This window comes from Cyprinodon tularosa, unplaced genomic scaffold, assembly GCF_016077235.1.
Source record: "Cyprinodon tularosa strain WSP-4 unplaced genomic scaffold, ASM1607723v1 ctg46, whole genome shotgun sequence".
NCBI lineage: Eukaryota > Metazoa > Chordata > Actinopteri > Cyprinodontiformes > Cyprinodontidae > Cyprinodon > Cyprinodon tularosa.
Window position 1 is genome coordinate 2,464,661 of NW_024039185.1, and position 16,536 is coordinate 2,481,196.

A 16,536-nucleotide genomic window follows, 5' to 3' on the forward strand; every position below is an offset into this window, starting at 1 on the left:
GCAAACTCAAAAATCTTTTGAAACTATTTAAACATCTTAAAGTCATCATTGCTCCGGTTAATGCAGTGCTGACTTGGTGCTGCCTCAGCTTAATTCAGTAGTTTAATCAAAATGTAAACTTCCATTCACATTCATTTCCACTCCTTTGCTAAGAATGATTAAAATCTTAATTAATCTCTTATAGGAGCTTTATAATCTCCTTCTAAAAAAATAAGTGAAAAGCAACCTTTGTTTACACTAAATAAATCACCTTCCATTAATCTTAACCTCTTACACCCTCAGGGGGTATAAATAAATTTCTGCCTGACAAAAACACACAAAAGTAAATCACTTATAGCCTCACAGCTATTAGATTTAAGAAGAAACTTTTGGTACCTCTGTAAAGGTAAGATGTCATAGAATAGTTTTCTGGTGTCAGCACCATTGTAGCTTTGACCCTGCCTGAAATATTAGGGACAAAATACAAAATATTTTGCATTTTTTTGAACCTCGCCAAAATTTTCTTTGAAATAAACATTGCAAAACACTACCAAAATATTATTTATAGCACAAAAAAGTAGTACAGACTTTTAAATCTAAATGTTGTGTAAAAATATACCAAATTTGGACTCAATCAGATGAATCATATTTATTTTAGAATGGTATTAGTGAGAAATTTCTTAGGCGGAGAGGCCATTTTGGCACATTTATCCATAAATGTCACCAAACTGTGCCAAAGGTGTTTTTTACATCAATACTGGGGGTTTGTTAAAATTACGAGGTCACGTAGCAGCGGGACCCACCGGTGGGTCCGTAGGGTTCTAGGGGTTAATAAAATATTCAAACACAGATTATAAATAATGACTTTTCTTTTAATTAAATCAGACAGAGAATCAAGGGATTTGTGTTTTGTAATGAAATACCTTGTTTCCCTTTGGTATTGCTATGATCCAACACACTGACTCATCTCCTTTTAACACCGGTCCCCAAGTTTATATCTTGCCGACAAACACAGTGTGCAGAAGTCAAAAGAGTCTTACAGTGGAAGCCCCCTGTTAGAGAGTGGGACTAAATATTTACATGTTAGGCTACTTAAGCCTGCAAAAAAAATATTATGAGTTTTCCACTTACCCTGTATCTCTGGAGAGATGCCATAGAAAGGCTTTCTGTTCAATCAAGGATGTGAAAAAGCAAAGTTTGCTGAACTGCATTGTGATGTTAACTGGAACCATATGTCTGAGTCATGCAAGAAGAGCTTTTTCCTTCATTTTTTCCTGTTTGGTTTTATTTACTGCCATTGTCTATGCAATATGGTCCGAACTCAGAATTGAATGTCTGTATTTGGAAACATACATCTTTCACGCTAACAAAACATTTTTCCAAAACATAGTTGTGCTTGATGCTGTGCAAGAGACTTTCTAGACAACAATCGTTTAGACAGTGAGACAGCTAAAATCTGACAAATTTCAACTGCAGCTCATCTGCACTGTCAGCTATGGCGCAGGCTCCCGGGGAAAATACATTGAGTGAAATACTACAAAATTCAGTGGTTTTAATGTCTTCAAATACAGATGGTACATTCCACTGCTTGTTGTCGGCACCAGAGATCACTTATATAAGTTGCTATGCCTTCAAATTTGGGTGCCAGCATCTCTTTCTTCTTGTTTGAGTGTAAATATGTCCACGCGTATGGGGTTCTGAGATCCTGAAGAAATTTGTAAATGTCCGATGCATTATGTGTTTAAGACATTAAACACATAATTTTAAGTAAAAAATAGTTGCATGCTAGGTGCTTGAATTTACTATGCACGTACCAATGAAGTTTATTCGAAAACATTCTATATTCCAACCGTAATTTGATGGGTGAGCATACTTTTGGTTCTATTATTGTTCAGAAGCAGGATGTTTGGGAACTCAGCAGCTTCTTTGAAAAACAGCATTTTCCATAAAAGTCTCTGGCTGCAAGTACAAAAAATGAGCGATAGAATAGACGTTGTTGATCTAATATAATAGGTTATGCATATTGTAAAACTTTGACCATATTGATTTAAATTATAAGTATTGAAAAAATAATAAAATAAATAATCATTTAAAAATATATACTCCAACCACAAATTTTTCTGTGTGATATAAACATAGTGAAATCACTGACCATAAATTTTTTTTTTTTATGCTGTTACTGTAAACATAAATCTTACTCAGATTTAATGCTAAATGGAATGTGTTAAAATTGTAAGAAAAAAGGTAAATAGGAAAAACTAAACTACTAACCTGAAAAACTAAATAAAAATTATAGTTAAGCCCAAATTTTGATTATTGAATTTAGGTTTTTTATGACATTTTTTACTTTTAATTGTCAAAACATGTTTAGTCATATCCAGTCTCAAAGTAATGGTTGATGGAGAAATTTGCTTAGAGAGAGCTGAAAGATTGAAATTATGGTAAAACACCTTTAAACCTTTTAAACCTGGACTATTTTTTGACTTCTGCTAAATAAATCACTATTTGAATAATTTGCCATAATGTTTGTTATACTTATGAGAAACTTAAACATTTGGGCTGTTTATCGTGTATAATTTGCTAGTTTAATTGCTGAACTTCCTTTATAGCGAAAGGAGCAACCTCATACACTATTTCCTTATGTTTTAAAAATATTTAAACTTAGAAGATCAAAACGTATTACTGTTTCAACTAAATATTTTTTAAAATGTAAAACTAAACTCAAAAATCCAAATTTACCATCTTTTCCACCAGAGAGGAGATATGCTTTGCAACAGTTGGAGCTAAAAAGCCAAGAGGCTATGGCGACATTTCTATAGCTGGCTTCATTCATAGAAAATATACACTTCGCTTGTTGATAGACTTATGCGTCTGCTCCAAACAACCGTGGTTGATTGAATAGTAATACAAAGACTTGTAATTGGAGGCCCTAAGATATCCAAATGGGATATTTCAAATTTCTTGTAGCACGAACATCAATCAAACTAAATCTAATGAGAATCTTTGTATTAAAGTCTTCAAGTCCTCTGGATGCGTCTTACCCAGTGACAGATTGGAACCATTTGTGAATGTCAAAAGATAAAAAAAATTCTAAAGGGAAACTGTTAGATAACTGAACGCAGCGTATTTGTAGTGACAGGTGTATCAAGAAATGTTATACTTCAAATGGTTCAGTAGTATAAATACCTTTATAGAGCACGTATCTCTGTAAACATTATGTGTTTGTGCCAATAGGTGGGCCTTTAAACGCAAATTTATGAATGTTAGCTATTTTACAAAGGAAAAGTGCATAGATCATCATTTCCCAATCTCTAAAAAGTTACAAATTATTTAAGATCACCTTATGCTTAACTTCAAGGAGATTTACAGCCCTTAGAAATGCTCTAAGACGTGAACTATCTTGCATTTGAAATCTGACAATATTTTCTGCCACCTCATTTCAAGCTGGTTATATCACTCATGCCAGGGTCTCCTACTGCTGTCGATTGCAAAAAAGTTAACTGTAATAGTGCTTCACAATGTCACAGCCTTCCAGTAGTACATGACAGCTTATTATTTTGTTTGAAATAAGTCAAGTACTTCAACAAACTGTCGACACAATGAGATTACTTTTTCATGTTAATTTTAGGTCGATCTCGTTATTTTTAAGCAATTTCATTGGTCTGAAAAGCATCTCATGACTTTGACAGGAAGTGACTGGCATTAATGTTTGCAGATAACTTTCAGTGATCCACCAGCAAAACAAAAACATCTCCTACTCATTTTTGAACATGGTGGAGGAGCTGTATAATCATGTGGTTGTGACCCCACCAGTATGGGGTCTTGAGATCCTCGAAAGAAATTAAACTGAATAAAAATGATAAAAGCCGATGCACATTTATGTGTTTAAGGACATTAAAACATAACATTTAAAAAAATAGTTGATGATGCTGTTTTATTACTATGATACCAATAGTTTATTTCGAAAAAACATTTATATTCCAACCTGTAGTTTGAATCATGACACTATTTTGGTTCTATTTTATTGTTCAGAAGCAGGAATGTTTGGGAACCTCAGCAGCTTTCTTTGAAATAACAGCATTTTCCATAAAAGTCTGGTGGCCTGTGCAAGTACAAAAACATGCAGCGATAGATAGACGTTGTTGATCTAATAATAATAGGTTATGCAATTATTTGTTAAAACTCATTCTGACCATATTTGATTTAAATTGTCATCAAGTTATTGAAAAAATAATAAATAAAATAATAATTAAAAAATATATATCCAAACCCACCAAATTTTTTGTGTGTGAGAACACTCAGTGAAATCACTGCTTCATACAATTTTTTTTTTTTTTGCTGTTACCTGTACATAAATCTTACCTTCAGATATAACTGCTAATATGGAATGATGTATAAAATATGTAAGAAAAAAGGTAAATAGGAAAAACTAAAACTAACCCTAACCTGAAAAACTAAAATAAAAAATTATAGTTAAGCCCCAAACTTTTGATACTATTGAAATATTAAGGTTTTTATATGACTAAGTTTTTTACTTTTAATTTTGTCAACACATGGTTTAGTCACTATCCAGTCTCAAAGTTAAATGGTTGATGGAGAATTTGCAGAGAGAGCTGAAAGATTGAAATTATGGTAAAATCACCTTTAAACCTTTTAAAACCTGGACTATTTTCTTGACTTCTGCTAAATAAAATCAACTATTATGAATAATTCTGGCCATAATGTTTGTTATCTTATGAGAAACTTAACAATTTGGCTGTCTTATCGTGTCATATTTTGCTAGTTTAATTGCTGAACCTTCCTTGTATAGCGAAAGGAGCAACCTCAACACTATTTCCCTTTGTTTTTAAAAATATTTTAAACTTAGAAAGATCAAACGTTTTACCTGTTTCAACTAAATATATTTTTAAAAATGTAAAACTAAACTCACAAAATCCAACATTACCATCATTTTCCACCAGAGGGAGATGATGCTTTGCAACAGTTGAGCTAAAAAGCCAAGAGGCTATGGGCGACATTTCCTAATAGCTGGCTTCATTCATAGAAAATATACACTTCTGCTTGTTGATAGACTTAATGCAGTCTGTCTCCAAACAACCTGCTGGGGTTTGATTGAATATGCTTAATACAAAGACTTGTAATTGGAGGCAACAAAGAAATCCAAAATGGATATTTCAAAGTTCTTGTAGCCACAGACATCAATCAAGACCTAAATCTAATAGAGAATCTCTTGTATTAAAGTCTTCAAAGTCCTTTGATGCTCTTTACCCAGTTTGACAGATTGGAACCATTTTGTGAATGTAAAAAAATAAAATAAAACTCTCAAAGAGGAAAGCTGTTAGACCTAAAACTGCAGCTGTATTTGTAGTGACAGGTTGTAGTATAAACATGATATACTACAAAATGGTTCAGTAGTATAAATACCTTTATAGAGCACAGTATCTCTGTAAACTATTATGTGTTTGTGCCAATAGGTGGAGCCTTTTAAAAGCAAATCTTATGGACAGTTTAGCTTTTTTTACAAAAGAGAAAAGGTGCATTAGATCATCATCTTACCCCAAATTCTCCTAAAGAAGTTACAAATTAATTTCAAGATCTACCTTATGCTAAACTCCAAGGAGATTTAACAGCCTCTTAGAAATGACCTCAAACGTGTCACTCTCTTGCATCTTGAAAGACTGAATATTTTTTGCCACCTCATTTCAAGCCTGGTTATATCACTCAGTGCTCAGTTGTCTCCCTACTGCTGTCAGATTGCTAAACAAAGTTAACTGTAATAGTCGCTTCACAATGTCACAGCCTTCCCAGTCAGTATCCATGACAGCATACTTATTTTGTTTGGAATAAGTCAACTTCAACAAACTGACACACAACTGAGATTACTTTTTCATTTATTTTAGGTCGATCTCAGTTATTTTTAAGCAATTTCATTGTCTCTGAAAAAGCATCTCATGACTTATTCATTCAAGCTGCAATGCAGGTTGGTTCACATTAGATCGCATTGACATTCATACATTTTAAGTCTCAATAGTAGAAATATGTTCAATTATGACACTTTATTGATATGTTTCTATTTTTTTTTACTCTTCAAAATATAAAAAGATAGATCATGAACATTCCATTGAAATATACTTTTTACAGTTCTTGATGAGTTGTTCTTCATGCCCCAACATTTCAAAAATGAAATCCGGCATAAGTTATAACCTGGCGTTCCAGTGACCACCTCTTGTCCCCATTACGCTCCGTTCAAGACCACAGTACAATGGACCAGTACCTAAGTCTGTTTTACACAATAATAGTATGTAAAATGAATCTTTGGGATGCTTATGTGGGTGTACGATGCGTTAAATTATACGTCTTTAAGAGGTTTGGCTGTTGTCATATTTTCTAATTAAAATAACATTTAATATATCAAAAAACTATATATAATGTGATATAATTTGCTCTAAGATAACTCTTTTCTTATCAATTTTAAAATATTTTTTTTTTAGATATATGTGATTGCTATGTTAAACTATGGAAAGCCACAGCGCCACTCCATAGGTATCTGAAAACATCTAGACTGATGACAGTACATCTGTGTCTCAGGGAGCATACAGTAAGTGTCAATCAGTGGCATTCATGGTGTGGATTGCATACAGTGTCCTCAAACAAAAATAGACATGGTGAAAACATTTCAGAAGAGAGAAAAAAAATGTAAGTAAACTAAACAGGATGCCATAAAGGATATGTTGTGCAAAGACCATGTGACATCCTCTAAATATCTGCAGAGGATATATCTGGCTAACACACAAACACAAAGTAGCCTTGAAATATTGTGTAAAGCATTTCTGTTCTTTTGACAAGGACCTTTTTTTGTATTTTCTAACAGAAAGAACCTTTAAAAATAAAACAGACTTAGCACAATCAACATTGTAATCCATTCTATTCACTGAGTTTAAATTAAATGGCAGTATTATGCATTTGGAAAAAAAAAAGACATCTTTTTTCAGGGTACCACTGGCAGACATATTCCCAATGTGGAAAACAAAGATATGGCAAACCTAACTAACACTGGAGAGCAGTGGCATAAAATTAAAACACCACCTGGTCGGAAAAAATAACAAAATTTTTTTCACAAACAGTTGGGTGAAGCACAAAGTTTTTTTTGCCGGTTTGCACGCCGCCTCTGAAAAACCTCTGTGGTCATCCAAGCTATGAGAACCTTCCCAAAGGGAAACTGAACATGTTTTAAAAGGGATGTACTCTGAAACATTTTTTTTTTTTTGTAAATAGACAAAAGCTCTTGACCCTGTAAAACCTGCGCAGACTCATCAGAACTGTTGAACGCTCTCTGTAGTCTACATCACAACATGTTCTGGTGGGTTTCCAACTGAACTGTTCAAGAAATGGGCCGAGGACCATTCAGCTGCCTGAGCTAAACCCCGGACCAGCGGGGCCTGAAACTCACTTGGAAATCAAAACGAAAGGAGAGGTTCTCAAAGACCCCTCAACACTCAGATCCCCCGTCTTCCTTCAACTTCATTATTTTTATTGTCATCAGCCTCCCCCAGGTGGACACAGCTAACTCTTACCCTTTCTGTCTCCCCTTCTGACATCATTTTGGAAGCTCTGGGTCTTTTTGATTGGTGCTTGCATGACTGCGTTGTGCGATGCGATGAGCTAGCCAGTGAGATGACAAGTACTCCACCATACGGTAACGACAGATGCTATGACCTGATCTTTAAAAAATAAATAAATGAAGACAAGCTACCTATACACACTCATGCTGACACTGTGAGTGTGAGTAGTTTTCAGTTGCCTCTCAGAGGAAGACTTTGCTGTTCTACAACACGGCACAGTGTTTATAAAGTTATCAGGACTGGAATCATGACAGGAACCATGACAAAAGGCTGAGGGGAAATGGCAAGACTCTGTTCCCCCTTGAGAGATTATCAAGTCATAATGCATGCTTTTTTTGTTTGTTTTTTCTTGTTTTTGTTTATCTTTAACACATCACTGTGAGGTGTTCACATTATGTTTCTATATAGTAGAATTTATTATGTTAGAAAGAAAATAGCAAAAGACCTACATCCACACACACTATCAGCCCACTCTCTAACCTTGGAAAATCAGTTAGTTCCATGCAAACTTAAAATCTCTGACTCCTTGCCGTATTGCATCTTTTATCGTCTTATTGGTCTTCCTGTTCTTCTGCAGAGGGCCAGACAGCTATCTCTGCAAATGAGGCATCCAAGGCTCTCAAGAATCTCTTTAACTCCAAAGCTATGAAGGTATGTCAAAGGACTCCATTTTGATCTGCTACAGTCGTGACAACTCTTGCCTTATTGCCAAAGAAAACAAACAAACTATGATTGCTAATCAAGCTTTCACAACTGTGACATGGATAACTACTGTTTCTGGACGGGTGCTGCTTTTGCTACGGAGGATGTGCAAATAAGTGGAGGAGGAAACATGGAATTTGTGACTGACAACAACTAGCACACTTTGCTCAGATGCTACGGGCAAAGTAGGCCGATCGACTGCTTAGAAAGTATGCTGCTAAACGCACTTCAAAATAAAAACTATGGCAGCGGTCATAAACACTGGAATGAAGAGTGTAGGGCAGTAGTAGCAGAGAGATTTCATCAAACAAAACATACTTCAGGGTGTACTTTGCAAACATACATGTTTCAATATTCACATTTTTTTTTACTTTTCAAAAGAAAATATAGCTCTTCTCTTTAATTATAATCTTTTTTTAAAACATTAATTGCATATAACATTTTTTAAATTTACTTTATATATACTTTTTTGTATCTCTAGCACCCTTGTCTTCAACTAAGGGCTTGCAGAAAAGACAGTCATGCAAAGTAGTCATGCTGGTAAACAAAGTTACAAAAATGCATTTTTTTTCCCATTGTTCTTATTGTTCATCCTTTTTCCTTTTTCATGTATGAATAGGCAAGAGTCAGTCTCTGCTTAGGTTCTTTCAAAAAAGCTTTTTTTCCAAACCCTGTGGGGTAAATTATGTTGCACACCCCAGCATGAAGCTTCTTTTCTTGCATCTTTTCTACCAGCAATTCTCTTTTCCAGCTTGTATGAGACCTTGACTCTTTTTTTTTTTCTATCTTCTCTCTCACTGGACTCTTCCCGGACAGGAAACCCTCTCCAAAGCCATGGAGCGTCGTAGATTTGTTTATCAAAATATAGATTTGTTCTCTTTGTACATGTCCACGCTTGCTCTGCACTTGGTCTGTTTCACTGAATATCTCCTTTTGGTCGAAAAGGACTCCTCCCTCCTGAACTTCACCGTGACATTGTGTTGCCAGTGAAGCACTTGTTGGCAGCAAGAGGGACAAGAGAGAGGCAGGGCAGTATGCATCAGAGGAGTCTTGTGCCTAAACGGCAGTGTTGGGGAAATTGTAATCACATTGGTCCCCTTCACAACAACGCTGTAATTTAGGCAGGGCAGGTCAATAACCTAACAGGGTTTGACTCTTTGAGTCAGTCTATTTACTTCTCATGTCTGTGTCACCAATGTATGGGGACATTTCCTTCATGTGCAGTGAGGCACCGGAAGCTACTGGCAGTAAAAGGACCAAAAGACGATGATTAGTATGAGAGAGAGTAGCAGCCTCACCTTATATCAAATACCTTTACTAATCTACTTGACATTACAGAGGGTCATTCAGCAAGTGCATGCTAAAAGACCTTTGGTACTCAACATAGATTTCCGTGCAAGCCCACACCAGTACATAAGAGATAAGGATAAGTCTTTTCACACTATTTAGTGATAAAGACTTTTTTGGGCGAGTATAAAATGGATTTCTATGACTTGTTTCAGGTAATGCTACATGTGCTTTGATTGTTCAGCTTCAGAGTTAGTGCTGTTTGATGAGCAGGGCAGTACTTCAGTCTAATAGAAGTTAATGGAAGACTATACAAGTGCTAAACTTTAACAAGGGACGATCGGGGTGTGCTTTTAAAGACTGCATTTATGATTCTTCTGGTATTTGTGCATTGAACAAGACCAATCCTTTGTCTCTCATGTGCTCCCTAAATGACTTTTTTTCTTTTTCACTGGTAAGGAATACAAGAGTGACATCTAGAAGATCCCTTGAATGCATAATTTTTCTCTCTCGATGAACTGTGGATAGATTGGTTTTTAGACAAGGTATTTCCCAACCAACAGATGCTACAGTGTGTTAGCAGAAATGCTACATTGTTCAGTGAGTCCAGGTGATAGCAAGTGCTAACTGGAAAACTTGCTCAGTTTTTCAGCACTGCAGACGGTGCTGATTTGGTCTATAAGCAGGATGGCGTTCCTAACACTGTCAGAGAGATGTTGTCTGGAATGTGTCATCAGGAGTCCTTTTTTCTCCAAAAGTGTGTCAGTGCAATGCTCAGTCAGCTTGAAGGAAAGGGTAAGGGGGTATAGGGAGGAGAACTGGGTCAGGGGCAGGTGAACTGTTGTCAAAAATTGTGGTCGGCGATCCAAGAGGCTGCTTTGGTAACAATGTGAGGAGCAGACCATGTGATATATATTTATATATATGTTTTGTTTTTTATCGTGATTACCCTCTGGTCTCTCTCGTCACCTCAAAGATCTCCTTTCAACTGTCCATCCGTGAAAAGCCTGTTGCTTATGTGGCTCCCGCCGCAATTATGTTTACCAGTTACTGACTCCTCCTAACAGAGAAGGCGAATGCTAGAAACTTAACACTGCAAAGAGAAAAACAGAGAGCCATTAATGTTAGGTTCACAGCATCTAACTTACATTTGAAATACTCTCATAGAGTCACACCAACATTTTACTGCTTTAATAATCATATCACATTTGGTTAGCTAAAGATTTTCAAATGTAAATCTAAATTTTACTTAATTATTCAGATTCTGACAACACATCCTCATAATATCAGCAAAATCAAGAGTGAAATAATCAGGAGTTACTATTACCTGTCAACTGCAGTTTAACTGTGCCAGAATGAAGTGCACAAGTTCAAATAACATGCTTCAACAACAGGCTATAGTGACACAAACAAACATTTAAATATACTGTAAAAATGAATCAATCCCAAATAGCAAAATCATGACATTAAAACATTAATAAATGCAAAAAAAGGTATATTTTTCAAAATAAACAATAATTGCATCCTGACCTGTGCAGTACAATTGTAAAGTAGCATGTATACCTCACACTTAACCTCTAGATAAAAGCAAAATAACACACAAAAAAAGGAATGTTTTTGCTTTAGAATAGTTGTAGTTTTATAAAAAGAAACATTCACAAAGCTTTTTCCTTTATGTCAATTAAATATTTTGCAAAATATCTGTGTAAAACATGTCCTGGTAAAATCACTCCTTCACATTTCGTACTTTTGCATGTTCTAGGCTCTGCTTTTTCAAGTATTAAACAGTGCCATCTACAGAGGTTGTATTCACATCAGTTGCACATCAATTCATATTTACCAGAGAAATCTGTCATTCTCAATTTCAAGTTGATGCTTTAAAATGACTGCCAATAGTGAACTTGTACACTATTGTAGGAAAATGTGGTTATAACACTCCTATGAACAATATACATATACCAGTAGAATATTATTTAGAGTTGCTGTGTTCTGATCAGAGGTCCTAAGCCTGCCATACTGTATTTTATAAGAGTATAAAGGCCCAAAAAGAATCAGAACCATAGGTAAAGTCAGTTGTGGGTGACAGTTAAATGAAATCACATCAGTACTAAGCATATATGAACCTTTATTGCTACAATTATTAAAACCATAAACTGCAAAGACAAATGAATTAAAACCACATAGTGGCATGACATTGATATGACAGATGTAGTACATATGTAGGAAAGGGGCAAAGTGGTAAGCTTAAGGTGCAAGGTACATAAAAACATTTCTTAAAGGTTTTTTTTGTTTTTAAATCATGGAATGCTAATCCTGTGTTACATAAATACAAATAGATACAAGACAACATCTATTATTGTAGCGCTATAACTTCTTCTTTATGCTCTTCATCCCACATTTTCTGTGTTGCTGTCCAAACGATGGCAGGCTGGATGGATTGGAGACTCAAGCTAAATTTCTAACACTCCTCCTGATCAATAAAATAAAAAACTTGTATATTTGGTGTAGAAAATGTCCACATATTCCATGAGCAACTGATTAATTAAGTGCAACTAGGCCTCCCAAGTTAAAGGATTGAATATACAATTTGTTTGTTTTTTTATTAGAATTTGAAAACACAATAACTACTTAACATGTATAAAAATAGTCAAAACAGTCAAATGAAAAAAGAATGTCTTACAACAAATCCAGTAAAGGTATTGAATGTTTGCACTGTTCTCTCCAAATATCCTCTCATGCACTAATAATTAAGTTAAATAAATTAAGTTAATTAAGTAAGTAGAAATTTGTTTTTACTTTAATTAAGTAAGTTAATATTAAAGCTCACTGGCCAACAGCCTTTTAGCCAAACTACTAATTTTCCTAATTTTTGCATAAAAAGTAGATTAGTGGCAAAATTAGACTTTATTGTGATTTCTAATGGAACAAAATTTGGAAATAAACATGTTTTTTTTTCTAGAGAATATAAATATTTTCTTTATATTCATGTTCTATTTAGCTATGTAATTACAAATGTTATATATTTTTTTCAAAATGAATTGTTATACAGTATTTATACCTGTATTACCTCTCATAAATATCTATTAATTTTCCTTTTTTTTCTGATTACAGTGCTAGTACATAAACAGGACTCTGGACCTTTTAGTTATAGTAAAATCGACTATTCTTTTAATTTTAAAACTGATTCATGTTAGAAATTGAACTAGGACCAAAACATAATTAGTCAGCCACAGATTTTGCAAGTTCTACTTAAAAATATGAGAGAAATTGTAATAGTGCATCATAGTAACACTTTAACTCCAAGACACAATATCAGAAAAAAAATCTAGGAATATCGTAGGTTTTTAAAAACTTTCTTAGATAAATTATGGTGAAAAATAAGTGTTTGTTTAGCCACAAACAGGCAAGATGTTTGGCTGTAACATTTTCTTTAAGACGGAATAGGCCGGACATCCTGTTACAACCTGTTCCCTGTATTAATGGCACCTGCTTAAACTTGCTATTTGTGTAAAGAGACTTGCACCAGGCAGGGAAGAGTCAACCTACTATAAGCAAACAGGTTGGTGTGAATAAAAGGGAGAAACTGAAAGAAAATGGAAGACATATAAAGCCATTGATAAACTCCCTCAATCTCTTTATTTACAAATAAATAATAAAAAAAAAAATATATACTAAAATGTGATTTCCTGGATGTTATTCATTTCATTTTGTCTCTCATAGTTGAAGTGTTCCATTTCAAAGCAGGAAAACTTGCGCAAACAGTGGCTGACTAAATACTTTTTGGCCACAGCGTATTTCAAATAAAATGTCTTAAAGGTATAGTGGAGGATTTTGACGAATTTTTGAAAAGACCCACCCCCTCCACTTTAAAAGAAAATGCACATGCACAACCCTGTACCCGCTCCCAAGAGGGAATGCCTATTAAATGTGTGAGAGCGTGCAAAATCCCATTTCTCCTTGTGCACGCTCTGTTTAAAAGTTGCTGTTTTCATTGCTTATACAAGCTTACTTTCCAAAAGAAGATTTGCAATTTTTCCACTATGTCACACTCACCACGGGTAAGTCAAAATGGGGACGAGCACGTAGGACGAACTTACATAAGCATATCACCAGAATGATTGACAGTTAGGAGGACCACTTATCTTGATGATCCACCCGGAAAAAGAATATCCTCCACTATACCTTTAATGTGATATACTTTCAAAATTGACCACAAATTTGGTCAACTGAAGACATCCGTTTGTAGAAACTCATCCAAAAAATATCAAGTATTGTAGCTGATTATTTTGTTTTATGATTGCTAAAAGCCAATAAATTATTGCTTAAGCATCTAAAGTTCTGACACATTAAGGTCATGCTCTGAAATGTAAAATAAGCTAGCAGCTAGCAACAAGTGCTCCAAGCTTGTTAGCAAATACATTTAAGCAGACATTGATTTATTTTTTTGTATTTGTCTTTCGTTATATGTATTTGTGGAAAATTAGGATAAAAGCTCAAATCAAATTACAATTAGAAGAATATTCAATTCACCATGGGAACAAGTTATGATTTGGTTTGCCTTACCACAACAATTCGTAAACTATTCTAGATTATTTTTAACATATTTTGCTTCAATATAGTTCAAAGGTATGGATCTTTGAGTTGGTACATCTAAATAAATCAATTGTTTTGACTAAAGTAACAACTTAACCTACAGTTAAATTATGCTTGTGAAAATAGTCTTACTGAATAACTAAAAGTTGTTTTAAACCAGAATCCCATCCTTACATTTTTGCACATTTTGTATTCCTCTCACAGCAGTTTAAAAAAAAGACAACATTTTAAAAAACACAACTCATTTTTCAAACTTAGTCAGAAACAGAGTTCTATCATTTTTCAGCGAACCAGTAATACATAAATAAGTAATCCTTCCTGCCAAACTAAATAAAAGTATGCAATAAAAAAACTAAAATAAATTTCAAAACCCTCTTATAGAAATGTTTTTCTACATTTTTAATAAACAGCAACAGGTAGACAAATAGATATATAGTATCAGAAGGTTATTGTCATTACTTTTCTACTGTAATACTCAAGACATTATAAAATAGACAACAGAAGTAAACCATTAATTCAAAAGTAATATACTGTATTTTACAATTCCTAACATCATATTCGCTTGTGTAACAATTGTTCTTTAACCCTTATTTCTAAATGCAACTGTATGCTATCACTTTGCTAAAGTAGCAGACATATGTAGGCACAGTGTTAGCATGCCGACAAAGTGTGCTTCTTTTGTGTTGTATAACAGATGTTCTTTAACACATTCTCTCGTTAGATGCATCCTTTTCAGAAGGCGGTAGAGCATTCAGTATTTAGTGGAATAAAATTCTGTTATAAACATTTAGTTTTTCTAGAAATACAGATGTATGAAAAGGGCAAGAGTCATGCCAAGGTACAATACTAGAGTGTTAAATTGTAATAGCAGCCACTTCACCCAAATTGAATTGCTAAACAGCAAGTCAATTTTAATTCAGAGGATAACTTCAATACGCATCATGGAGGAGTACTTTGGAGCGGACCCAAGGTGCAAACAGGCAGACAGAGGCAGCTCTGTGAGTGAAGGTGTTTATTCATTGGTACCGGATGTGGAAATAGTGTGGCGAAGTAAACATATTCACCCGTGAGTGTTCAATCTAACAGAGCCACATAAATAGAATAAACTGTAGTGTCGATGAAAACAAAGAACTAATTGTGTGAAACAGTTGGAAACGATAGTACTAGTTGGGCAACTAAAGCATGATTAAAGCTAAGCAAGGATACTGGAAATAATCAAACAGATAAAACTATAAATCAGGACTAAACAAGACATTACGGAATATAACGATCCAAGATTAAACTACACTGCAAAAATGATACAGAAATAATTTCTTACATTAACTTTATTTACCCTTAATTTGAGTCGGTAAATAAGTGGAATTGCCAATGGAATGAGCATGTTTAATCTGAAAACAAAAAGATAATTAGATATCATGCACTTGAAATATGACAATGGAATATTTTTGTCTTATTCTAAAGATAAATTGTCTTGTTCCATTGGCAAAATGTCTTACTTACCTCCTCAATTCAAGAAAAAAAAATAATTTTAAGAAAAAGTGACTTATTTAAATAAAACATTTTTTGGAGTGTAGAAAGCTAAACACCTTCAAAATATAAGCAAAGTGAACTATCGCGAGACCTGGATAAAACCTTACAAATGCTGCAAAACATGAGATCAAAATGAAAATCAAAACACAAAATAAAATTGGGATGTTTTTTCTTCCAGACTATCCCCACTGTTCTATAATAATATTTTTTTCTCTCAGTAGAAGGCTACAGTAGCACTAACATGTAGCTGCTGTGTTAACATATTAACCTGTGTTGGATTTATTACACTGTTACAAATGTAGTTTATATACATAGACCAAACGGTTTCAAGGAACAGCCGGGTGTCCTGTCAGATGAGCATACCCCGTCAGGCCAGCATACCCATAGTCAATAAGCATGGGTGAAGTCAGATTTGCGTGAGATCACCATATGCTTCAAAAAACACCAAAAAGTAAGTCATTAAATTGTTTTTTTTTTTTTTTGTACATGACTAAAGGGACACAGTTGACTTAGTTTAAAGTCTATTATAGTACAAAATTAAAGGGATAAACTCAACAGATAAACTAAAGGGATAAACGGGTATTGACTATGGGTATGCTGGTCTGACTGGGTATTCTCATCTGACAGAACACCAAATTACTTACTGTGCACATTCCACAGTGTGAAATATGCATAAGTATTCATACACCCTAAAATTATTTAGACTAAACTACAAATCTAAAAAAAAAAACATTTAAAATGTACTTTGAAGTGCTTGTTGCTATTGAGCAATACGACGGAATGAGAAAAATGGTGCATTGTTTCTGAAATTTAGTAAAAAATA

The 16,536-nt window shown here is 34.3% G+C and overlaps 1 protein-coding gene across 8 annotated transcripts in view; it reads right to left on the minus strand.

The window, feature by feature from the left end:
* Nucleotides 1–9,041: 9,041 nt before the first annotated feature.
* LOC119793695 (potassium voltage-gated channel subfamily C member 1-like) overlaps nt 9,042–16,536 on the minus strand; it is a 74,281-nt gene continuing 66,786 nt past the window's right edge. For all 8 annotated transcript variants that reach the window (XR_005282124.1, XM_038300924.1, XM_038300923.1 and 5 more), the window contains one exon: nt 9,042–10,683. Coding sequence is in view for 2 of the 8 variants with exons in the window: in XM_038300923.1 (XP_038156851.1) it covers nt 10,670–10,683 (14 nt within the window). In the remaining 6 variants the exon portion in view is untranslated. The remainder of the gene's footprint in view (nt 10,684–16,536) is intronic.